This window comes from Lactuca saligna, chromosome 9 (assembly GCF_052625555.1).
Source record: "Lactuca saligna cultivar CGN05327 chromosome 9, ASM5262555v1, whole genome shotgun sequence".
Taxonomy (NCBI): Eukaryota; Viridiplantae; Streptophyta; class Magnoliopsida; order Asterales; family Asteraceae; genus Lactuca; species Lactuca saligna.
In genome coordinates, this window is record NC_136425.1 from 73,417,721 (window position 1) to 73,445,162 (window position 27,442).

At 40.1% G+C, this 27,442-nt stretch overlaps 1 protein-coding gene across 1 annotated transcript; it reads right to left on the reverse strand.

Annotated features, from left to right (window-relative positions):
* Positions 1–6,234: 6,234 nt before the first annotated feature.
* Positions 6,235–8,359, reverse strand: LOC145015267 (protein phosphatase 2C 37-like). The gene is made up of 4 exons (XM_078973720.1): positions 7,682–8,359; positions 7,270–7,584; positions 7,068–7,173; positions 6,235–6,966 (listed from the first exon to the last, which is right to left on the reverse strand). The coding sequence occupies exons 1-4, from the start codon at positions 8,189–8,191 to the stop codon at positions 6,635–6,637; spliced, it is 1,263 nt and encodes a 420-aa protein (XP_078829846.1). The 5' UTR covers positions 8,192–8,359; the 3' UTR covers positions 6,235–6,634.
* Positions 8,360–27,442: the final 19,083 nt, after the last annotated feature.

Sequence of the window (27,442 nt, forward strand, 5' to 3'; positions counted from 1 at the left end):
TAATAAATCATTATTTTTATTATTTTCTTATAAATTCAAAGTTTTCAAATATCATAACTAGTATATAATTTAACAAATTAAGATGTACATAATATATGCATTATTATAAAATGAATATTGTTTGAAAAGCAATAAACATAATAAAATAAATTATAACAAACAGTAAAATCAATTCCATTTGCCTTGCTTTACTCTCCATCTTTACATTTATATTAAATTCTATTTTTTTGTACAAAACATGTCATAAATGTTCCAATATGTAATGAACAATTACAACCACATAAAAAACTGGATACATCCCCCTAGACTAGTTAAAATCAAGTACCAGTGAGAAATGTCTAAACAAGTTGAAATGTGCAGCCCATAAATGTCGCATAATGATAGAATATTGTCATTTTATTTCCCTTCCATCTTTTATTATGATAATGTCATGTTTTCTTGTTTGGTATTTTGGACTTGATTGCTTTAGTAATATTATACATTTATGAAAGCATATATGGAACTAGAACCAAATCGCAAGACGATGTTGATGTTTGATGGGCATTCTCAATGTTTCTTTTTCTTCTTTGTCAATCGACGTGTTTTTTTTAATCGAATGTATAAAAATTTATGCTTATGTTGCTTATTTTTCAGAGGGACAAGCACTCAAGAGATTCTAACAATAAAAGCAATAGATGCTAAGGCCACAACCTCATCTCATATCCAACCTAATTTTAGATCGAATCATTCACTTAGTACTACAAAGCCTTCACAAAAACATTTATTCTATAGAATATGATCAACGTCATCTTAAACACGTCATGTTGGATAACGGATTAGAGACATTGCATTTTTTGTGGCATTTTGAAAGGGTTATTATTGGATAAATATAAAATTTTATAAAATAAATTTGTACAAAAATACAAAAGATAAATATAATATGAAACAGGTTTAACTCAAGTGTCGTATTATCGTATATGAGTTAACAATTTTGTGACTCCATTGTGCCATGATGTGTGTGTGTGTGTGTGTGTGTGTATATATATATATATATATATATATATATATATATATATATATATATATATATATATATATATATATATATATATATATATATAAAGGAATTGTAAGTTGGTAATTTCCTTTGTTTCCAACATTGGTGGGAGGAAGAAACATTTGTGGGTTTATAAGCTTAGTGGATCATATAAATAGGCCAAGCTTGCGCATGCCTAGCCTAGTCTAGCTTAGCGGACCTCGCGACTGAGCGAAATGGCATACTTTGCATGTCATTGGGAGCTAATGAGCTTTTAATTTTTATTAGTTCAGGTCAAGTCGGTTTGACCAATCCGGTCAATGGTTGACCGTCGTTGACTTCATGGAGGACAAGTCGGGATATTCTAGAAGAATCAGGAAACAACTTGCTTTCCCGGCTTATGAAGGCCTGTTTCATTTCTTCTAGGGCCTCGACACCTATAAATACTACTCCCTAAGAGTCGTATTCAACACTCACAAAAATTCGAAGCTCTATCCCTTTCTCTGCAATTTTTCTTCTAGTTTCTGAGTATTCGCTTTGTGTTTATCGATTTCTAGTGTTGTTGGAAAATCGATAGATCTGCATTAAATCCTGGGGTTTTACTATGTTGCTTACAGCCAATAGAAGCGAAGTAAAAACCTTTCAGGACAGGAGTCCAATCCGTGCAGTTAGATCACGTTCAAGATCAACCGTAAACAGGTTGGTTTTACATTATTGTTTTGTTTTTAATTTCGTCCAATAACAAGACATTCTTCTTTTACCTTTTTTATAATCAAATCTAATCGAGAATGATTAATCTAGTTTCTGGACGAAAATTGGTAATCATATTAATAATAATTGAATCTATTTTTCGCAACTAATCGACATATAATTCTCAATATTATTTGTAAGTTTCATGCTTGTCTATTAGTTTGATTTACAACAATCTTAAAGGTTTTTATATGCGTTTATATTTCAACAGACTAATGGACACGCAAATCCTAACTGCTAGTCTCCACTACATGAACCAAGAATTTGCCAAGCATGACTGATTTGATGGTCAAAAATACACCCGTTGGGCTGACAAGGTCAAGTTCATGCTTCATGTACTGAAGCTCGCCTATGTTTTGGAGCCAAAACAAGCCCCAATTCCTGCTAATCCAATTCCCAAGGCAAGGAAAATTGTGGATCCAAGTAATCCAACGAGTCAACTCTGATCTAGAAAAGCAAAGGGCTTTGTGTAGAGAGTCTGAGGAATTGTGTGCGGATCACATCAAGAATTCATTGTCTAATAGGCTCTATGATCTTTATGTGTTGATCAAAGATCCTAGAGAGCTGTGAGTGCTTTGGAACTCAAGTACAAGGCATATGAGGAAGGTACCAACAAGTACCTAGTGTCAAAGTACCTAGAGGAAGAAAAAGGTATTTCAACAAATTTTTGTGATGACTCCAATCGATATCTATACGTTTATTTGATGAGATCAAAAGATGAAGCTTTTGATGCATTTAAATGGTATAAGGCTGAAGTCGAAAATCAACTTGAAAGACACACCAAAATTTCTTCGCTCAGACTATGGTGGAGAACATTTCAACCAAGAGTTTGACACATTCTATGAAGACAATGTAATCAAACATGAGATAACTTCACCATATATTCCCAAACATAGTGGTTTGGCTGAAAGAAAGAACTGAACCCTTTGTGAGATGGTCAACTGTATGTTGAACCAATCGGGTAATCCAAACAATCTTGGGGGTGGGAAGCACTATTGACTGCTTGCTATGTTCATAATAGGATCACTAGTCATGTGATTCCTACAAGCCCTTATGAGTTATAGAAAGGTAGAAAGTGTAACCTAGACTATTTGAAAGTGTATGGGTGTGTTGTTTATTATCGAACTCCCAATCTTAAGCAAACCACATTGGGAGCACGAGCTAATAAGAGTATATTTGTTGGATATTCTCACAATATCAAGGCTTACCGATTATTAGATATTTAATCAGGTGTTGTTGTGGAATCCAGAGATGTAGAATTATTTGAGGACAAGTTTTCTAGGGATGAAGAAAACTCCAATCATACAACACCTACAAGTACTTCTCGAGAAATACTCCCAGCTCCTCCTATTATGGAGGAACCAAGGAGAAGTACTAGCGCTAAATTAGAGAAAAGTTCTAGAGTTGATACAATTCTTGGTATCAAGGTGAAAAGGACATGCAATCAGATTTCTCTGAGTCAATCTGATTATATAGAGAAAATTCTGACAAAGTTTCAACACTAGAACATTAAGGGTTTCAACACTCCCTTTGATTCATGTGTGAAACTAAATGTGAATTCTAGCCAAGCAGTGGCTCAACTGAAATTTTCAAGCGCAATTAGAAGCATGATGTATGCTACACATTACACTCGACCTGACATCGCATTCGTTGTAAGCAAACTTAGTCGGTATATTGTCAATCCAGGGACTGTGCACTTAACGGTAGTGGGTAGAGTATTGGGATACCTAAAAGGGACAAGTTCTTTTGAGTTGACGTATTATTCATCTAATGGAATACTTGAACGTTATTCTGATGCTAGCTGGATAGATCACACCAGTGATTCAAAATCAACAAGTGATTGGATTTATACTCTAGCTAGTGGTGCTATTTCTTGGGCGAGCAAGAAATAAACATGCATATCTCATTTAACGATGGACTTGGAACTAATGGCCTTAGCAGTAGTAGGCAAAGAGGCAAAGTAGATTCGAGATCTACTTATGGATATCCGTCTGTGGGATATTTCAATGCCTTTACTACCCATGTACTGTGACAGTGAGGCCACACTATCTAAAGTATATAATGTGATATATAATGTGAATTTGAGACATGTAGGTCTGAGATAATTTTGTGAGACAACTAAATGAAAGTGGTACCATCATGGTTGTCTATGTCAAGACAAGTAGGAACTTAACAGATCCGTTTACCAAACCTCTGACGAGAGATTTGGTTACATCTACCATAAGAGTCATGGGTCTAAAATCATAATAGAATCGCTTAGTGATGGAAACCCAACTTGACTTTGGTGCTCCTAATTCTCATGTTTAAAGGGTAACAACGAAGTCACTAACGATAGAAGGTACTATCATTAATGATAGATCCATGTGAGGTAGGATGGTATGTCGTTGTCGAGAATGAGGTTGAGTTATGACTCTTAACAAAGTTTTAGAGACATCTAAGCAACGAAGACGTTGTAAAACATTGCCTATATGATGTAAAGGTGGTCCCGCCTCAAGGGAAGATAAGTGGTTTATCTTCTAAAGGGTCATGAAAAAGGTTTATAGCGCATGGCCATATTAGCGCTTAGGGAGAACGCAAAGATAACTTGTGATGTGTGGGAGTAAACCGGAGAGGTCATTAAGGTTTGTGGTTTAAACCTATAAGGATACCATTGAATCGGTCTCTTCTTGTTTGTTCTCATTAAACTAGGGTTTAATCTTCGTGACACCTAAGTGACATCTTCTGTCTGAGTGAAAGGAAACTTTGGTGGGGGTTTTTTGGAATATTATATATATATATATATATATATAAAGGAATTGCAAGTTGGTAATTTCCTTTGTATCCACATTGATGGGAGGAAGAAACCTTTGTGGGTTTATAAGCTTATTCCTTTGATAGGCCATCAAAGGCTTTAGTGGATCAAAGGAATAGGCCAAGTCCACGCGCGCGCCTAGCCTAGCCTAGCACTAGTCGACACTGCGAGTGCGCGAAATGGCACAATTTAGGCGTACTTTGCACTTCGCATGACACATCAGTCGTTGGGAGCTGATGAACTTTTATTTTTGAAGAGTTCGGGTCAAGCCAATTTGACCGATATGGTAAATGGTTGACCATTGTTGACTTCGTGGAGGACAAGTCGGGATATTCTAGAAAGATCAGGAAACAGCTTACTTGGAAAACAAGTCGTCACCCTAGGGTTTCCAAGGGCTGACCTATGAGGGCCCGCTTCATGCCTTCTAGGGTTTCGACACCTATAAATACTGCTCCCTAGGAGTCGGATTCAACACTCACGAAAATTCGAAGCTCTCTTTTTCTCTCTGCGATTTTTCTTCCAGTTTCCGAGTATTCGCTTTGTGCTTATCGATTTCCAGTGTTGTTGGAAAATCGATATATATGCATTAAGTCTTGAGGTTTATTATGTTGCTTACATCCAATAGAAGCGAATTCAAAACCTTTAAGGACAGGAGTCCAATCCGTGCAGTTATTCCACATTGAAGATCAACCGTCAACAGGTCGGTTTTACATTATTGTTTTGTTTTTAATTTCGTCCAATAACATGACACTCTCTTTCTATATTTCTTATAATCAGATCTAATAAAAATGATTAATTTAGTTTCTTGATAATCATATTAATAATAGTTTGATCTATTTTTTGCAACTAATCAACATATAATTCTCAATATTATTTGTTGGTTTTTTTGCTTGTCTATTAGTTTGATTTACAAAAGTATATTTATTTCATAAAGTCTGTATAATAATATTTAAAATTTTCATATAGGTTTGACTTGGTTTGTTGCGACTCTTCCAAATTATATCGATCTCCTATTGAACTACAACTATATTTATATGTGTTTATATCATTCCTATATGATTTCCCAAAAACTATCGCCTATCATTCATGACGGAGAGACTCTAGATAGTTTACCCGTCACTTTCAGTAGAGAACGAAAGAGTGGGTCATTTTAGGTAATAACAATATATAAATATTAATATTATATTAAATAATAACAATAACTAAACGAATTAATAAAACATAATGGAAAGACAAAAATATTTGATGTTGATTTTAGAGAACAAAACCAAAACCTCTCAAAATAACTGTTTTTGCAAATTGAAATTTTTTTTAAGACTTGTTTAAAGAAATAAGAAATATTGCAAAAACAGAGAAAACCATTCGTCTTACCCCATGTTTTGTAGATATAAGTTGGCTTATTTTCGTTTAACATTTAGTAAAAATCATAAAAATAATTTATTATTTATTAAACTTATAAAATAACTTTTCATATACTTTTGACCCACATTCCAAAACCATAACAAACTACAAAACAATTTCCAATAATTCCAATAAATATTCCTAACGACACTCTTGACCCATTCTTTGTATTTTCTCTATTTTGTGATACTTTGTTGTAATTTCCAATATTGGTCATTTTCGTAATTAACACATAACTTAATTATATAATAAATAATGTATTAATTAACAAATAAAGTTGAAATTAATATTCGTTTTTAATGACTATGCGTTTCATAGGAATCCAGCGCATACACATCGACGTCACATCATTGTTTACACCAAATACAAAAAGTGTAGACGTGGCTTCACCTGCCGCTGACTTCTGCCCTAGTCATCATCATGTCAAACGATTCGAATCCCTGGTGGAACCCCACTATCCATCCACCACTTGCCCCACCGTCCACGGCGGCGCCTTCAACGGCCAACGTCCATCATCAATTCATGCTTCACTTTCACCCGTTTCTCATGAATCTAAAATCTTATCCAAAACCCAACTTGTATTCCAATTGCAATATCTGATTGATGATTTTAATACAACAATCCATTGATTCAATTAAAAAAGGAATCGGATTAGATCTGAAGATTGAAATGAACTGTTACAGATTTCTTCTCAGATCAACCACAACGACGCTAACGTTATCTGAGCTCCGTCGAGCCAAAGCTAGCTTTGTTAAAAGGATTGACGCGTCGGAACATGCTTTGTCGGAACTTTCGCCGCCGGCGACGCTGACTTCGTTTCCCGGCGACCGCAGAGGTGACGCCGGCGTCTGCGAGGATAGACACATACGTGCAACGTTACATGCGACGTCGTTCGACACCACGTCCCACAGACCGTCGCTGGCTAAAATTAGACACTCGTCGTCTGCTGTACGTTCCGTTACGGTTACCTCCGGTTCCGGTATGACGTATGGCTTCAAGTAATTGTCGCCTGAAATTTAAAAGAACACGAAACAGTTACAATCTGCAATCATTGGTTAATTTGTGAATCTGAAGGGTAAAACCAGAAATTATTCCGATTGGAAAATTTACCGATTGCTCTCGACATGGCTAGTACTCCGAGTACTCGGGCGCCGTCCCAGTATATTACTCGACCGCCGGCATCTTCGATTCTGGCTAGTTCATCTGGTCGATCAGGCTACGTTCATAATAAAAACAACATTGTAAGTTTCAGATGCATTCAGACAGATCCGGATCGGATAAATAACCAGAATCAGAAGGATTTAATTAATACCTTGTGATCGGAGGAGAGAGGAATAGCTACGCCGTTCCGGCATAGCACGGCGCGCGAGTCACCGCAGTTTGAGACGACGATCTTGTCGGGGGTCACCACCGCAACGACAGCGGTTGATCCAACGGCGTCGCATTGGGGAGTTTGAAGTTCGCATCGACAATTCGAAATCGAAGCACCTTCGCTCCACTCTGTCACTTCTTTATCCATTCGTGTGAAGCTCGTCGCCATGGCGTCTTTCCATTCTAATGATTCTCCGCCATTTTCGACCTCGTTCTTTACAATCTCGTGCATTCGATCTTTGCACTTCATCGCCACCTGCAAAAATTAACAAATAGTTTCAGTATTCATAAGAGATGTACGTTCATAGCACCGTATTTATATGATTGAAGAATTTTGGATTGAAGTATTTTACATGTGAGCAGCCATGGCCGTCGTAAACGCCATAGAAGTGCAGATCATCACCACAGAACGACGGTTTTACAGCAACGACGTCTTCCATATCTCTCCTCCTTCCACAAACCGTAGTAACGCCAAACCTAGATTCATCCTCATCCTGAACAGTCTCAACAACAGTCTCCAACGTCGACTTGCATGAATTCAACACGATCTCCGTCTCCGACGAACTTTCAAGACAACAGTCTTCCTTCCGCATCATATCACACGGCTGAACCACCTTCTCGCACTCTACCGGAAGACTTAAATCCTCCACCACAACACTCTTTTCAATCGTTGCTAGATTTTCCACCTTCCTTCGCTTTCTACAGCACTCCGGGGGCGGCGCAGCTACATCGGAGGCGGTGGTGGCAAGGAATTTAAGCTGATGGATTTCCATCCGGCGACGTCTCGCTTGACGACCACCACTAGGCTCAACCGTCGATGGAGTGTCCGCTTCACCAACAACTCCACAACACATACCAGCCATATCAAAATCGAAAAGGAAGATTAAAGAAACTGACGACAAATTTCTTCTCGAAAACTCCAAAAGACTTTAACAATTCCCAAATACTATCTGTTGTTTTGAATCTAAATAAAAACTTAAAACAAAGAAGTACAAGAAATCTTTCGAAGGAACTTATTGTTGACAATGAAGTTTTTGTGAAGAAGGGGGAAGAGGCCATTACCAATAATACCTGCTGGAGGAGTGGTGGGGACGGGCAGCTGCCCGTCACCGACCCGGGCAAGGCTAGAGTTGGTATGACGTAGAAATCTGACATCAAGATGGAATCGTGACCGTTGATTTGGAAATAAAATCTTTTTGGTGGTGATACGTAGGGTGCCACGTGGAAAGCAGTTTGGTGTTAGGGGTACGTGTCCCAATAAGAAGTAGACAACATAAGGTTCAGGGAACAAGCTTCCTTTTCTGACACGAGTGTGGTCCCAAGAAGGGACGGCCCGACCCGAACTTCTCTCCGCTGTTTATTGGATTATAAAAACTTGGACGGTAAATTTTTTTTTAAATATATTAATATTCTTTAATTTCATTAGATGTAAATTTTTTTAATTGTTTTCTAATAAGGTTTTAATAATCTTTTTTTTTTTTATCAAAAAAAAATCACTTTCTTAGTTTCTTGATTGTATTTGTTAAGCTGAATGTTGTTTCATAAGATCGTGTACAAAGCTCCAAACGAATATTATTTGTGTGTAAATTATTTTGTTATGTTATAAGTTGACATCTTTAATCATTCACACTATTTTTAAGTTAATAAAAATAGTATAAAAAATAATGATAACATAAACACTTTCCTAACACGTTATAATATGATATTTATAGATAAAATTACATAAACACTTCCCTAACACACGATTTTTTAATAAAATTATATAAATTGTCGATTTTTGTAATGTAGAAAAATTGAATGTGAACAAGAAGATATTTTGATTTGTCATATTCGTTATGAAAGTGGACATTTACGATTTTTGAAAGAAAACCGGATGGGATATGTATTGGCCCCTTCTGGTTAAGGGTAGGAATGGAAAGTAAACCCTAGTATGAATACGAAACGAACATAAACAACAGATCCTTTATGGATGTGGTGAAAGGAATGATTATTTTTAGTATCAATTTCGCTTGAAGGTACAAGAAACATGCAGTGGTCGATCCACCTACGATTGTAACGTCACGTTAATCCAAAACCAAAAATGCATTAAGCTCTAACGGGGATTTCTGATAAAGAAATAGTACATGATGCAAGGTATGGATGAAAGTGGATCCAAACCCGGACCGGATGGAGCCGGACCCGGAAAACCCGGAACCGGTTAATTGGATTTTGTAGAACCAGAAACCGGACCGGTATATAGGAACAGGTTCCGGTTCGGTTCCGGGTAAAGTAGGTCTAGAATCGGAAAACCCAGAAACATCAAAGTGGGTAGGTTGGAACCGGATAAAGTGGGTTTAGAACCGGAAAAACCGGAATTTTTTGGTAATTATTTATTACTTAGCGGGTTGAACTTTGAAAATGTTCATATTGATATCCTGACTTTGGAGGATTGTAAATTATTGAATTTGAAACCAAAATTAACAAAATTATAGTCAAGAATTATGTACAAACTCTAAAATACACTCTGGAAAAAACCTCATGTCAATCCGACTTTAAACGAATGTGATATGCATATGTTAACATTTTCACATAATACAAAGTATAAAAGCAATAGCTGAAAAGTTGAAAATTTTCAATTTTGATATCCCGACTTCGGAGGACTGTAAATCATTGAATGTTAAACCAAAAATGACAAAATTATAGTCTAAAATCATGTATAGATTGTAAACTACAAGTTGCAAAAAACCACATGTCAATTCGACTTCAAACGAATTAGATATGCATGTTTTAAAATTTTCACTGAATACCAAAAAAAAAAAAAAACGGAAAAATTAAAAACTTTCACCTTTGATATATCGACTTTGGGGACTGTAAGTCAATGAATATAAAACTAAAAATGGCAAATATATAGTCTAAAATCATGTACAAACTCTAAACTACATGTTGGAAAAAACTATATGTCAATCGGAGTCGAAACGAATGAGATATGCATCTTTTAAACGTTTCACAAAAAACCGGTTCTAACCCTAAAAATGGTTCCGGTTCCAAAAACCGGTTACGATTTTTAGACCCGGTTTACCCGGACCCGATGGACCCAAACTCGGAATACACGGAACCTGGATAAAGCCATTTTTTGAACCTGGAACCGGAACCGATTCTATATATTCTGGTTCTAACGGTTCCGATTACGATTCGATTCCGGTTCCGGTCCGGTTTTCCGGTTCTAAATATCATCCCTAATGCAAGGTGCCTTTGAGGTGTCCACAATTATTGTATATAAGGTAACACAAGTAAAATATTAAATATAAATTACTTTTATACAAATAATAAAGTAATATAATAAGTTTTAAGTTAGAAAAATAAATTTGTAGTTTTAAAACTTTAACACTATATTTGGTGAGAATAATTAGTATAACATTTTTTGTTATATAAATCCTTAACACCAAATTTAATGTAGCATTTGATGTTAAGTTAGATCAATATTACACTATATTTGATGTAAACAGTTAGTTTTAATGTTAAATTGAGAATAACTTTAGGCATCGCCAACCTAATATTATAACCTAAATTATATACTATATTGTGTAAAGTTTTTGTAATCTAAAAATCAACATTACACCAAAGTTAGTATTGGTGAATAGTATGTTATTCCTAAAATCACAGTCAGAAAAGACTGGTTTCATTTATGATTTTAAAATAATTTCCGAGTAAATCCATTGATTTAAAAGAATTGCGGAATTTGTTCCCAAAACAAAATATGATAAAAATAATATTTACCAAAGCATTTCATAAATAAATGTATTTTCATTATATAATCAAAACTAGGAATGTCATATTCTGATATAGACACAAAAGCATAAACAACAAAAGATAGACCATACAACAGTTACATATAATAACTGGTCTAATAAACAAAATAACTTGATGATTTATCCATCTTATGCCCTCGCGTCACTACCTGTAATACAAATAAACAGAGTGGGTCAGGTTTTGGAGCCTTGTGAGCATATAGGGTTTTCAACCCACAATAAATAATTATATTTAATTTCATCAACCAACAATAACCCGATTACCCATTCCCATTATCCTCACTTTACGTCCCTAAAACAACATCTATTACAAGGGACCTAATCTAGGATTTTCATCGGGACGGACATTACTGTAAGGGGTTTCCTCAGCAATATGTGTCCTAAAGGCAACCATGAGGGGGATAGAGTACACCGGTGAACACATCGTTCACAACACCTACAGGTTATGAACCTGCTAGCGTTCCACATGACTGTCTAGAAAGAGTCTGTGGTCGTCATACATACTCCGCTATATGACTAGGTCAACAACAACAACATCGAGGCCTCTCACCAGTTTATCACAAATCAACTATCTACCCAAGTTCTACCTAACATTTTGTAGATAGCAATATACATATGCAACTTAAAAACTGATAAGATATTCATTTAATACTAGTTCCAAATATACAGATTCATTCCAAGTAACAGATAATATATATATATATATATATATATATACACACACACACACACACAGCCACACACATCATGTATTCACTCGGAGATACTTTATATATATGTGTTAGAAAAAAGAATATACACTCACTTGATCAGAAGATGATCGGACAGCACCACGGCTCTAAGAGTAGTATTCTGCAGTGAAACTGGAAGCTCTTCACACACCGGGCTTCTCGTAGGCCGAGCTTCAGCTCGGAACCTCTTTTCTTCTCGGGATCTTCGGGCTTCGGGACTCGCTTCGGGTCTCGGGATGATACCGGGGCTTTGGGGGGTTAAAATAGGGCTTAAAGAGAGTATCGGGAGTGGGAGAGTAAGAGATGAACAACCAAACTCGGTTGCCCCTTGAATTCTATTTATAGGGAAAAAATGCTAGGTTCACCTCGTGAGCTCGATACATCATTGCGTTCGTCATGGCTACTTGCCCTGGAAGACGTCAATGATCTGTTCACCTCGTGAGCCACTAATGCTCACCTCGTGAGCTCTGACACAACCTTGGGGTTCATGCTCCGAACTTCATAAATTCATAACTTTTGCATACGAGCTTTGTTTTCGACGTTCTTTATATGCACGCGTAGGTGAAAACAAGATCTACAAGTTTCGTTTAGACTCCATCGGCTAATTTTGACTTTATTTTTATTATATATTTATTATATTATTTTTAGTAGGCCGAAACAGAAAAACTCTGTTAGAAAATCATAACTCCTTCGTCTGACATCCGTTTTCGTCTGCCTTTCCATTGTTGCACTACTATTGATGAGATCTTCAATTCGCATTTAGAAAGTTTTGGCTAAATATCGCTCGATCTCATATTCGAACTTCGAGCCGTCTATTGCTAATTCGAAACTTAGAAAAATCATAACTTCCTCATACGAAGTCAGATTTAGACGTTCTTTTTATGTACGCTCTCGGTTTAACGTATTCTACGACTTTCATTTATATTACTAAGGCTAGATATCGCTCTATCTTAAATTTGTATTTTACATCATTTAGTGTCGTGATGGTTCTGTCGCGAAACTTTGACAGGTCATAACTTCTTCGTTATAACTCGGATTTCAGCATTCTTTATATATTCGGAAACCTCGTCATGACCACTACCACATCCTTCATAGATATCAGGTTTAGCTAACATTTCATTTTGATGCTTATATTTATCCTTAATTCATTTAAGTTACACAATTAAGCACAAAACACATAATACTCAAATAATACATCTTTATTATTTCAAGATGGGTTACAAAGGTTAACCTAGACTATTACATCGCTATTAATGACAATCTCAGAAACACGGGCATTACAATTCTCTCCACCTTAGAATGATTCCGTCCCTAGAATCACACATCAACAAACAAATGCGGATAGCAACTCATCATGTCACTCTCCATTTCCCAAGTGAGATTGGCCTATTCGTATGTTTCCAACGGACATGCACTAACTCGACCATCTTGCCTCGTAACTTCTTAGTATTTCGGTCAACGATTGCCTCTAGTTCTTCAATCAACCTTTTGTTCTCATCGATTCTCAACTCCGAAAGTGGAATCATGTCGGGAACTTCTCCCGTGAACTTCCTCAAATAACACACATGAAAAGTGTTATGAATTCCATTCAGTTCTTCGGGTAATTCGAGCTTGTAAGCTTGATTCCCAATCCTCTGAAAAACTTTAAACGGTCCAAAAAACATTGGACTTAACTTTCCCCTTTTTCCAAATCTTATAAGTCCTTTCTATGACGAAACTTTAAGCAAAACCAAATCTCCAACTTCAAAAGTCATCGGTCTTTGCTTGTTGTCAACATAACTCTTTTGACTATCTTGAGCTGCTAACATTCTCTACCTAATTATTTTCAACTTTTCAGCAGTTTGATGGACTATCTTTGGTCCCATAAACTGCTTTTCCACAGCCTCAAGCCAACAAGACGGCGTATGACATTTTTATCCGTACATAGCTTGATAAGGTGTCATCTTAACACTCGAGTGGAAACTATTATTGTAGGAAAATTCTACCAAAGGCAAATGTTCATCCCGGTTACCTTGGAATTCCAAGGTACACGCTCTCAGCATATCTTCAAGCGTTTGTATTGTTCGTTCGCTCTGACCATCAGTCTGTGGATGGTAAGTTGTACTCAAACACAACTTGGTACCCAATTCCTCTTGTAGACTTCTCCAAAATCGCAAGGTAAAACGTCTGTCACGATCTGACACAACCGTTAACGGAACACTCTATAGCCTCACAATTTCCTTCACGTAAGAATTCGCAAGCTTATCCATAGACCATTTCTCATTGGCTGCTATGAAATATGCACTCTTAGTGAAGCGATCAACGACTGCCCAAATCATGTCGTGACCATTCTTTGTTCTGGGCAGTTTAGTGACAAAATCCATAGCAATGGCTTCCCATTTACCCATAGGCACAAGTAATGGTTCTAAACTCCCATATGGTTTCTGATGTTGTGCCTTGACCCGCTGTAACATACAAAATTTCAAACCAATTTAAACTTTTTAAACATATCAAGTTCATCAAAACATTACAACTTTGTTTTCAAAATATTGATTATCAAAGTTTTTCCCATAAACATAAACATAATAGGAGGAGTTGTATGATCATGCCTTTGCCTTGCCGCAATCCTCTGATGTACCTGAAACAATAAGCTGAAACTGTAAGCCCAAAAGCTTAGTGAGTTACCCCCAAAATACCGATACACATACAGTCCACATAGCAATATCAACATTAGCATATCATATCAATAAAACAGAACATCATATACTGGGTCTACAGCTTTACAAGTTAGACTACCATTGGGCCCTCAGTACGAGTCTGGAATGCCTACCGGGCCCTCAGCTCGTATCTGGAATGCTCCCGAGTCCTCAGTATGAGTCTGGAATGCCTACCGGGACCTCAGCTTATATCTGGAATACTCCCGAGTCCTCAATATGAGTCTGGAATGCCTACCGGGCCCTCAACTCATATCTGGAATACTCTAAGGTTTGTTGGCTACCGCATGGAGCAGTACAACCTCAACCCAACCCACATAACATATAACATAACTACTGAGCATGCAATAATCATATAACATCACATGTAGTCCTACAAGTCTACCTAACTGGCATAACCACTAGCATGCAATACTAACTCATACTTAACATTTAACACTACTAGGATAACATATTCAAAGGGGCCGGCCTTGGTGCTTTAGACCCCTTATAGTGAGGATAACTCACCTCGTAGATGTCAGCTCGGTAAATAATCAAAGCTCTCTGATCACTTGCCAAAGACTCCACCACCTATTACCATAATATAACATGCTCATAAGTCTCTTTCCTCACAGAATAGCTAACCTTGATCAAGGTCAAAGTCCTTAGTCAAGGTCAACAGTCCATGTTAACCTCAACTCGCGTAGTTTACTCGGCTACTCACAGATTCCTTTGAAGCACATCCAACTCGCCGAGTCATCGGGGTGACTTGTCAAGTTCCTTCAAATATCGATCTAACCTTAAGGCTACCCGTCGAGTTCCCACCTTGTAACTCGACAGATATACATGAAACCGTGTCCTGGTTAAAACTCATCTGACTCGCCGAGTTGTTCTTCAACTCGTCGAGTCTTATGACAATCTTCATTGGACTCGCCGAGTCGTTCGTCCAACTCGTCGAGTCTAATGCACGTCTTCATGTGACTCGCCGAGTCGGCTTTGCAACTCGCCGAGTCCCTTCAATCATTTTATCATGCAGAAAAATTTTAAGCCATGGAAAGGCCCCAAATTGTAGATCCAACTTCCTTAGGCCTGCTTATCACGTAAAGTTTCAAACTTTATGTGCATGCAAGGCTTTAATGACTCAAAAAGCCCAAACTATGCTTGAAATGGGGTTTTACACTTATGGAGGGGATCAAACTTGCCAAAGCTAAGAACTTTATGGTCCTTCAATCCATAGAGAGTTTAGATCTGAAGTTACAACTTCAGAGCTTGGCTCATACTCCAGGAAATGACTTTATAACCCAACTAAGAACCCTAATATCCAACCAAGGAGGTCTAGAACGAAATAGAAAGGAGGATAACAGCTTGATACCTTCCCAAGAGATGACAACTGGAGTAGATCTGGATTTTCCCTAAGATCCTTGCTTCAAACCACTTGCTTCCTAAGCTCTTTTCACTAAAATCCTCTTCCAAGGCTTCAAACACACAATGAGCACACATACACGTACTAGGGTTTGTTAAGAGACTGCAAAGAGGCTGAAAGAGGTTTGTGTTCCCTTAAATAGGGTGCACAACCGCAGGATTTAGGGTTTCAGCTACCAGCTCCTACTCACCGAGTCCCAATATGAACTCGTCGAGTAGGTTACTTAACTCGCAATCCTTCCCGCTGCTACTCGACGAGTAGATCAACCAACTCGTCAAGTAGGGCTTAATACAATAACTCATATTTAGACAATACCTAATAATCGAGGTGTCCCAACTCTCCCCCACTTGATCTAGACTTCTCCCTCGAAGTCTGCTAGGATAAACAATGCCGGGTAATGCTCGCGCATCTCTGCCTCCAGCTCCCATGTCCACTCGGATCCCTTCCGATGTTCCCATTGTACCTTTACCAAAGGTATTTCCTTATTCCGCAAAATCTTCTTTTTCTTTTCTAATATGGCCACATGTCTTTCCACGTAGTTTAGGCTCTCATCGACCTGTATATCATCCAGTGATACTACCGCCTCCTGGTCCGTGATGCACTTTCGTAACTGCGAAACATGGAATGTGTTGTGAATCCGGTTGAGCTCTTCCGGAAGCTCAAGTCTATATGCCACCTTGCCAATTCTGGCAATGATCCTGAATGTCCCAATATATCGAGGGCCCAATTTTCCCCTCTTCCTAAAGCGGATCACACCCTTCCAAGGCGAGACCTTCAGTAGTACCATGTCACCTACCTAAAATTCCAACTCAGATCGGCGTCTGTCAGCGTAACTTTTCTGCCGACTCTGAGCTGTCTGTAGTCTGCCTAATCTGCTGAATCTTCTCGGTAGTCTTCAAAACCACCTCCGTCCGGCCCATTACCCTGTGACCCACCTCACCCCAACAAACCGGGGTGCGATACCTCCGCCCGTACAACAGCTCGAATGGCGGGTGCCAAGACTAGAATGATAGTTGTTGTTGTAAGCGAACTCTGCAAGCAGTAGGTGAGAATCCCAACTCCCACCGAAGTCGATGACACATGCCCTCAACATGTCCTCGAGGGTCTGAATAGTCCGCTCGCTCTGGCCGTCTGTCTATGGGTGGAATGTTGTGCTGAAGTGCAATCGCGTGCCCAACTCCTCATGAAACTTCTGCCAGAAACGGGAAGTAAACCTTGTTGGATAAGGTGTCTAAGTCCATAACTTATTTGGTATATACTTGACCCGACCGGCATGGTCCATTTGGGTTGCATCTCATCCAAACTATTATGGATAATTTTATGAGAGTTATACGCATATGTTTATTAATATATTATAAGTTATAATATATTAATATGAAGTTACGTTATTTAATTAGTTTTAGTCTTAAATTAATTATGAATTAATTTAGAGATTAAAAGGAAGACTAATTAGATTATGGGCTATTTGTTTTATATAGTGTGGGCTAATACTCATTTGTTAATGGGCTAGGCTTATGTGGAAGTCCATGGATGATCCATGGAGCTTTTAACCCATGGATCCTTGGAAAGGAAAAGACATGGGTTATTAGGGTTTCACCCTAACCATGCACACTATATAAGCATGCTTATGGAGCATGAAATGGAGCCTAAAGAAGAAACTAGTGAACTAGTGTGTGTGTGTGCTTGTGTGTGGCCGAATTTATACAAGTGTGTATACTCTCACAAAGTTTTCCAAGAGTTTGTGGTGTTTTGTGATTCCATTTGAGGCATTCACACTATTGGTGCTTGTCCCTCAAACTCCTTAGAACCAAACTCACCAAAAGGTATGTAATCTCTTCTAACTCTTTTATGTTGAAATGTTCCCCATGCCATGTTAGATAGGTTATAAACCTTGGAAAATTTATTATTTTGCATGTATTTAGACAAACATAGATCCAAGGTTTATTAGGGTTGCATGCACACTTAGGAAGTGTTAGATTGCTCAAAACCCAACAAACCTGACATCCCGATCTGAGACAATGGAAACGGGAATCCCATGGTGATATACGATCTCGCGAACGTACACTTCGGCTAATTTCTCAGCCAATGAACTCTTCCGTATGGCCAAGAAATGGGCACTCTTGGTCAATCGGTCCACGATGACCCAAATGGCATCAAACCCCTTTGTCGCCCTTGGCAGTTTTGTGATAAATTCCATCATGATTTGTTCCCATTTCCACATGGGAATCTCCAGGGACTGCAGCTTGTGGTGCGGCCTCTAATGTTCGGCCTTGACCATTCTGCAGGTCAAGCACCTCTCGACGTACCAAGCGATCTTGCGCTTCATACCCGGCCACCAATAGTTCAAACTCAAATCCCGGTACATCTTGGTGGCCCCCGGGTGAATGGAGAAGTGGGACTTATGAGCCTCCTCCATAACCATCTACCTAATCCCGATAGACATCGGAACCCAAACCCGACTGTACCTGGTCAGTAATCCCCGACTGTCCTGCACGAACCTAGTGTTTTCACCCTTGATCCTCTCCCACTTCAAATTCTTCGGTCGCATGCCCTCTATCTGGGCATCTCTGATCAATCTCACAAGCGGGGAATCCACAACTATTTTCATACATACTGCAGGGGTTGAAGACCTAGCCGACTTCCGGCTCAAAGCATCCGCTACCACATTTGCTTTACCAGGGTGGTAAAGGATCGCGCAATCGTAGTCCTTGACTACATCCAGCCACCTGCGTTGCCTCATGTTCAGGTTCGGCTGATCCATGATGTGTATCAAGCTTTTGTGGTCTGTGTAAATGGTACAGCGGACCCCATAAAGGTAATGTCTCCATATCTTGAGGGCGAACACCACCTCCCCCAGCTCCAAATCGTGTGTAGGGTATCGTGTCTCATACGGTTTCAGCTATCGCGATGCGTAGGCTATCACTCGTTCTCTCTGCATGAGGACCACCCCTAACCGTGTGATGGATGCATCACAGAACACCACAAAATCCTCAACACCCTCCGGGAGTGTTAGGACCGGTGCCTCACACAGATGCTGACGGAGGGTCTCAAATGCTCCCTGCTGCTCGGGACCCCACCGAAAATCCACCCCTTTTCTCGTGAGATGAGTGAGGGGTATTGCAATCTTGGAGAAATCTCATATTAATCTCCGGTAGTATCCTGCCAAGCCCAAAAATCTCCTAATATATGAGGGGGATTTCGGAACCTCCCACTGCATAACCCCCTCGATCTTGGCCGGATCGACCAAAATCCCTTCTTGGTTAACGAGATGTCCTCGTAACCAAAGCTCACATTTCGAGAACTTGGCGTACAGTCGTTCCCACCTCATGACCCTTAACAGCTCTCGCAGATGATCCTCATGCTATTCTCGGGTCTTGGAATACACCAATATATCATCTATAAATACTATGACCAAGCGGTCAAGCATCGGTCTGCAGACCCGATTCATCAGGTCCATAAACATTGCTGGCGCGTTGGTAAGCCCAAACAACATCACCACGAACATGTAATGTCCATAACGAGTTCGGAATGCGATCTTCTCCACATCATCCTCCCTGACCCTGACTTGGTGGTACCCGGACCTCAAATCTATCTTGGAAAACCAAGATGCACCCTGCAGCTGATCGAAGAGGTCGTCTATCCTCGGGAGTGGGTAGCGGTTCTTCATCGTTAGATTTGTCAACTCCCTGTAATCAATGCAGATCTGGTGTGAACCATCCTTCTTCCGGACGAAAAGAATCGGCGCTCCCCATGGAGAACTGCTAGGTCGAATGAACTGCTTTCCCAATAGTTCCTGTAGCTGCAACGACAGCTCCTACATCTCAGGCGGCGCTAATCAGTACGACGCCTTAGTGATAGGGGCCGCACCTGGCACCAGGTCGATCCTAAACTCGACCCGCCTCTCCGGAAGTATCCCTGGCAACTCCTCCAAAAACACATTTGCAGCTTCCCGACCACTGGTACATCGGAGACCGAATTCTGGTCCCTGAATCGCGTATCTACCACATACGCTAGATAACTCGTACACCCATGTTGAATGTACTGCCGAGCCCTGGCAGCTGAACAAAAACCTGAGCCTACTCTGATGCCCTCACCATATATAATCAGTTCTCCCCCACTTGGGGTTCGAACTACCCCTTGCTGGCCCTCACAATCAATCATAGCACCGAACTGACTGAGCCAATCCATGCCCACAATCACGCACACCTCCCACTTGGGAATCAGAATTAAGTCTATCGGAAAAGACACCCCTAAAATCTCCAAGTCACATCCTCGATAAACTGAAGAAGCATAAATCCCGTGTTCGTTAGCGATAGATAATCGTAACGAACACTCCAACTCGCCCACAGGCGTACTGAACTCCGTATTAAAAGACCGAGACACAAAGGACCGACTCGCCCCCAAGTCAAATAAGGCCAAAGAGGGCAAAGAGTTCACCAAAAACGTACCTAATTACAGGTACAACAGATAAGCATATAACTAATAAATAAAACAAGATGAGGATAGAAACATACCAGCAACCACATCTGGTGCTGCTCTGGCCTCCTCCGCCGTAAGCTGGAAAGCACGACCCTAAGCCTTCGGAGGCTCTGTCCTGAATGGTCTCCCATCTGTGATCCTCAAATTATTCGGTGCTGCAACCTGCACTGGCTTGACGGCAAGTATTGGATAGTTGGCCCTCATGTGGTCGACCTGATTGCAGTGATAACATAACCTCATACCATGGACTGGGGTAGCCTGGCGATAATCCTTCACGTAATGCCCCTCCTTGCCACACTTGTGGCACCCACTACCAGCCCGACATACACTAGAATGTCCCTTGCCACACTTCCCACAAGTGCGGCCCTGTTGACCCCCGGTCCTAGCATCGACGGTCTTAGGCCACTTCGACGCCGGCTGTGACAAGACCGGGGCCGGCCGCTGCTCCCTTAGCTGCAGCTCAATCTCCAACTCCCACCGTCTGGTAGCCTCCTGCAACTCCATAAGAGTATCACATCGCTGGGTAGCTACAAACTGTCGGATATCAGTCTTGAGCATACTCAGATAATGGGTCATCTGAGATTACTCGGAAGCAAACTCTGGGCAGTACATCGCCCACTTAGTGAGCATACGGGTGATCTCCGTAATCGACTCTCCATCCTGCCTCAAACTTAAAAACTCTTTTGCCAAACGTTCCCGCTCAACCCTCGGAATGTAACGAGCGCGGAACATATCCCTGAACTGCTCCCAAGTAACATCAGCTCTCTTATCATCAGTGTAAGTCCCAGTCGCAAGTCTCCACCAGTCCTTGGCTCCGGACCTAAGCAGGTTCAGAGCACACCTGACCTTTTGGTCAGTATGACACGAGCAGGTGAATAAACACCCCTCAACATCTGAAATCCATCTCATAGCCTTGATGGGATCTTGTGTCCCATCAAAAGTAGTGGGCTTCGTGTTGTCGAAGTCCCGGTACTGAAAACCCCTACCTACTCCTCCCCCTACCGTAGATACAACTGATGCAGCTGCTGTGAGGGCTGCGTAACGCTCATCGAAATACTCCACCATGGCGGTCTTAATCGACCCGAACATTTCCAGCAACTCAGCCCGGAACAACACAGCAACCTCGGCATGCAGGATTGCTCAGATCCTATCATCCATCTCATCTGGCCTCATTTGGACGATCGTCTCGGGTGCTATCAGCTCCCCTTGTTTGCCCTCTCCCGATCCTTCTCCTGATCCCGACCCGGATCCAGTCACAAAGCCCCTGGTCATCACCATTCTGAAATACAACACAAGGTATCAGATAACTCATACAACAACTGGGGATCAACCCCAACAAAACCCTAGGAGTTGTGACTTCCTTGTCACGCGTATGGGTCCTGTGCTTTCAGTAGTACGGGCCCATACTACCTTCCACACCTACCCATATTTGTTCCAAGTATCACCACAATGCCCTAACAATGCATATAATCATATCGAGCACTCAAGCCTTATTCCTAAAGGAATGGTAGATGCCTCGAAGTTGGCAGACTTATCCAAACAACCTACCCACTCACGAAACTTCCACCAACCCCGCAGCACTAGTGTATGCTAGCCATACATAATGTTAGACCCGATAGACTTTCAAATATTTAATTCTACCCTAAGCTCCCAATCAAACAAGAATAGTACATAAGGCTAAATCAAACATTCTCAGGCTATAAGATCTTAATTATGTATAACCGTGACGCATACACTAAATTACTACAGTAATGATGTTAATTTCATATAAGGGAAACCCTAGGATAGCAGGCACCATGTAATCAGGCAATTTTATCATGCAATTCCTGAAGATCCTTAGATAGTACTAGCATGATGTTCTAACATATCATATAATCAAACAATTGTATGGTATTTTGGGGTTTACTTACTAGCTCCGACTGATCATACACCCTGCATCCTCCTTTATTTATTTTGAAAACCAATTTCGTAAAACATTTTTGAAAACCTTTCCTTGGTTTGAGACTAGGTTCACACGAATGTTCCTCCAGTTCACTCAAACCAAGGCTCTGATACCAACTTGTAACATCCAAAATTTCAAACCAATTTAAACTTTTTAAACATATCAAGTTCATCAAAACATTACAACTTTCTTTTCAAAATATTGATTATCAGAGTTTTTCCCAAAAACATCAACATAAAAGGAGGAGTTGTACGATCACGCCTTCGCCTTGCCGCGATCCTCTGATGTACCTGAAACAATAAGCGGAAACTGTAAGCCCGAAATCTTAGTGAGTTACCCCCAAAATATCGATACACATACATTCCACATAACAATATCAACATTAGCATATCATATCAATAAAACAGAACAACATATACTGGATCTACAACTTTACAAGCTGGACTACCCCTAGGCCCTCAGTACGAGTCTGGAATGCCTACCGGGCCCTCAGCTCGTATCTGGAATGCTCCCGAGTCCTCAGTATGAGTCTGGAATGCCTACCGGGCCCTCAGCTCATATCTGGAATACTCCCGAGTCCTCAATATGAGTCTGGAATGCCTACCGGGCCCTCAACTCATATCTGGAATACTCTAAGGTTTGTTGGCTACCGCATGGAGCAGTACAACCTCAACCCAACCCACATAACATATAACATAACTACTGAGAATGCAATAATCATATAACATCACATGTAGTCCTACAAGTCTACCTAACTGGCATAACCACTAGCATGCAATACTAACTCATACTCAACATTTAACATTACTAGGATAACATATTCAAAGGGTTCGGCCTTGGTGTCGTAGACCCCTTATAGTGAGGATAACTCACCTCGTAGATGTCAACTCGGTAAATAATCAAAGCTCTCTGATCACTTGCCAAAGACTCCACCACCTATTACCACAATATGACACACTCATAAGTCTCTGTCGTCACAGAATAACTAACCTTGATCAAGGTCAAAGTCCTTAGTCAAGGTCAACAATCCATGTTGACCTCAACTCGCATAGTTTACTCGGCTACTCGCCAAGTCCTTTGAAGCACAACCAACTCGCCGAGTCATCGGGGTGACTCGTCGAGTTCCTTCGAATCTCGATCAAACCTTAAGGCCACCTGTCGAGTTCCCTCCTTGTAACTCGACAGATATACATGCAACCATGTCCTGCTTAAAGCTCATCCGACTTGTCGAGTTGTTCTTCAACTCGTTGAGTCTTATGGCAATCTTCATTGGACTCGTCGAGTCATTCGTCCAACTCGTCGAGTCTAATGCACATCTTCATGTGACTCGCCGAGTCGGCTTTGCGACTCACCGAGTCTCTTCAATCATTTTATCATGCAGACAACTTTCAATCCATGTCAAGGCCCCAAATTGTAGATCCAACTTCCTTAGGCCTGCTTATCACGTAAAGTTGCAAACTTTATGCGCATGCAAGGCTCCAATGACTCAAAAAGCCCAAAGTATGCTTTAAATGGGGTTTTACACTTAGGGAGGGGCTCAGAACTTTCCAAAGCTAAGAACTTTATGGTCCTTTAATCCATAGAGAGTTCAGATCTGAAGTTACAACTTCTGATCTTGCCTCATACTCCAGGAAATGACTTTATAACCCAACCAAGAACCCTAATCTCCAACCAAGGAAGTCTAGAAAGAAATAGAAAGGAGGATAATAGCTTGATACCTTCCTAAGAGATGACAACATGAGTAGATCTGGATTTTCCCCAAGTTCCTTCCTTCCCAAGCTCTTTTCACCAAAATCCTCTTCCAAGGCTTCAAACACACAATGGGCACACACACACACACGTATTAGGGTTTGTTAAGAGACTGCAAAGATGCTGAAAGAGATTTGTGTTACCTTAAATACGATGCACAACCTCGGGATTTAGGGTTTTAGCTGCCAGCTCCTACTCGCCGAGTCCCAATATGGACTCGTCGAGTAGGTTACTTAACCTACGATCCTTCCCGCTGCTACTCGACGAGTAGATCAACCAACTCGTCGAGTAGGGCCTAATCCAATAACTCATATTTAGACAGTACCTGAGAATCGGGGCGTTACACCTGCGCACATGTCACACACTCCGCCGCGTACTTTGCAATATCAAGCTTCATCGTCGGCCACCAGTAATAGGGTTTTAGGTCCCTATACATTTTAGTGCTGCCAGGATGAATTGAGTACATGGTTTTGTGAGCATCTTCCATCAGAAGATCTCTTTAGCCTCCTGAATTAGGTACCCAAATATGATCTTGGAATACCTTAAGTCCATGACCATTTGTACCAAACACCAACGTTTTTCCCAAACGTCCCTCCTTTCGGTCATTCTTTTCAGAAGCTTCTGTTTGAGCTTTCTTTATACTCCCAACAATTGTCGAGACAACTTCTATTCTCAACGCTCTTGGCCTTTTTCTTTCAAGAATGACTTTCCGACTAAGAGCATTAGCGGCAATGTTTGCTTTACTGGGATGGTAAAGTATCTCACAGTCACAGTCCTTAAGTAACTCTAGCCAGCGTCGCTACCTCATATTCAATTCTTTCCAAATAAAGAGGTATTGGAGACTCTTATGATTAGTGAACAGTTTGCACTTCGTGCCATAGAGGTAATGCCTCCATATCTTCAGAGTGAAAACTACTGCTGCTAGCTCCAAATCGTGAGTGAGGTAGTTCTTTTCATGCTCTTTCAATTGTCGAGATGCATATGCGATCACCTTATCTCTTTGGGTCAAAACACAACCCAAACCAACCCCAAACGCATCACTATAAACAGCGAAGTCTTCAACTCCACCGGGTAGAGATAAAATCGGTGTCTCACATAGCTTCTTCTTTAGTAGCTCGAATGCTTCTCTGTTCTTATCACTCCAAGCATAGGCATCTCCTTTGTGGGTCAAAGCTGTTAATGGAGTAGCGATCGAAGAAAAGCATTGGATAAACCTTCGCTAATATCCAGCTAATTCTAGAAAGCTTCGAATCTCCGTGGGACTTTCGGTTGTTCCCACTTCATCACAACTTCGATCTTTGTTGGATCAACCATTATCCCTTCTTGGTTGACCACGTGACCCAAAAATTGGACTTTTCCAATCCAAAAATCACATTTGGAGAACTTAGCATACAAATTCTCCTTCTTCAAGACTTCTAACACTTCTTGCAAGTGTCTACCATGATCCTCTTGGCTTTTCGAGTAAATAAGAATGTCATCTATGAACACTATCATAGATTTATCAAGGAATGGGTTACAAACTCTGTTCATTAAATCCATGAATGCTACTGGAGCATTGGTTAGTGCAAACGACATAACCAAAAACTTGTAGTGTCCATATCGTGTTCTGAATGTAGCCTTCTCTATATCTTGGTCTCTCACCTTCAATTGATGATATCCTGACCTTAGGTCGATCTTCGAAAAAATAGCTCGAACCTTGTAGTTGATCGAACATATCATCAATCCTCGGCAACGGATATCTATTCTTTATTGTTGCCTTGTTCAGCTCTCTGTAATCGATGCACATCCTCATACTACCGTCCTTTTTCTTTACAAATAATACTGGAGATCCCCAGGGTGATGAACTAGGTCTAATGAAACCTTTGTCCAATAACTCCTTTGGCCCTCGATGTTTCAAGGAAAGACCATGGGGGTAGCCTATGACACTTGCATGCATGATTAGGATTTTGCCCTCGACATTGCAAGGAAAGATCATGGGTAGCCCATGACACTTGTATGTTTTGGTATATGGTACTTTGGGAACTCACTAAGCTTTGTGCTTATAATTTTATAGTTATGGGTTTAGGTAATTTCGATTTGAAAGGGAAAGGTCCGGCTTGATCATAGCACATCCACCCATGTTTCTGCAACTATATGATTTTGGGATTGTATTATGATAAATGTTTTTATTCTGAAATACTTTTGAATGATTGGAAATAAGATAATTGGTGTTTCTAGTTGAATTAAAAATGAATACTTTACCTTATAATTTTTAGGATGTTACAATTTGTTTATTAGATATTGACTTTTGAGTGCAGTTTTGTTCCCTTTTAGCCCATTCTTATGGTGTTCTTGGAGTTTGAAGAACTCCATAACATTATGGTTGGATTCTGTTGTCTTTTAGATGTTTTGATTCAGGAAAGTTTGTTGTTAATGCATTTCCATTAGGAAATTCTTGAGTAATGTTCATTTTTGAGTTTAGGTGAGAGTTTAGAGGAGTTTAAGCCTTGAGAATAGATAAAGTTGTACATTATATCCATTAAGTCATGGAAGTATTCTAGATCTAAATTTTTGAGCTTCTAAAATAAAGATTTAAGTGCTTAATAGAAGGAGGCTATTAAACCATAAAGTGTGACATGCCTTTAGGTAACATGATTATTGGGATTTCATGACTATTTTTTGTATAGTAGGTGCAACGTGCCTTCTCTTTGTCACGACGCACTCCTGTTTGACATTGATCGTTGAATTTAACCGTCAGATCTTTAATTAATTTGACTTTGTCAAAGTTTGAGGAATAAGTTGTAGACTAAGGTTTATCCTTTAATTGGTATCTAAGTGGTTCCTGAGACTGTTTCTGTAACGACCCGTCTATGGTATGTTGTTTTTATATTATTTATTTAGAAGTTTGCAGAAGGACTCGGCGAGTCTATTGCCTAACATGTCGAGTAGAGGCAGGATCTTGAGCAGCGTTTAGATCGGCGACTCAGCAAGTCCATATTCGGGGCTCGGCGAGTCCGCCTGCCAGGTAGAAACCCTAAATCCCCGAGTTTGACCATCTTATGAGCCCCAAACTCGTCTCCTTCACCCTCAGAGCATCATTTAGCAAACACTAACCATTCCCTTAAGTATTTGAGCATTTCTTGTGTGAATCTTGAAGTTTTGAAGAGAAGAAGGAGGCTATATCCAAAGGAGAAGAAGAAGATTCAAGGTCTTGCACCCATTTCAGAGTTTATTGAGGTAATAATCGGATTCCTTCTGTTTCTATGATTGATTCTCCTTTATAAGCATATTTAGCCCATTTTATCCATTCCTTAGCTTGTTCATAGTAGAGAGATCACATTAGATTGATTA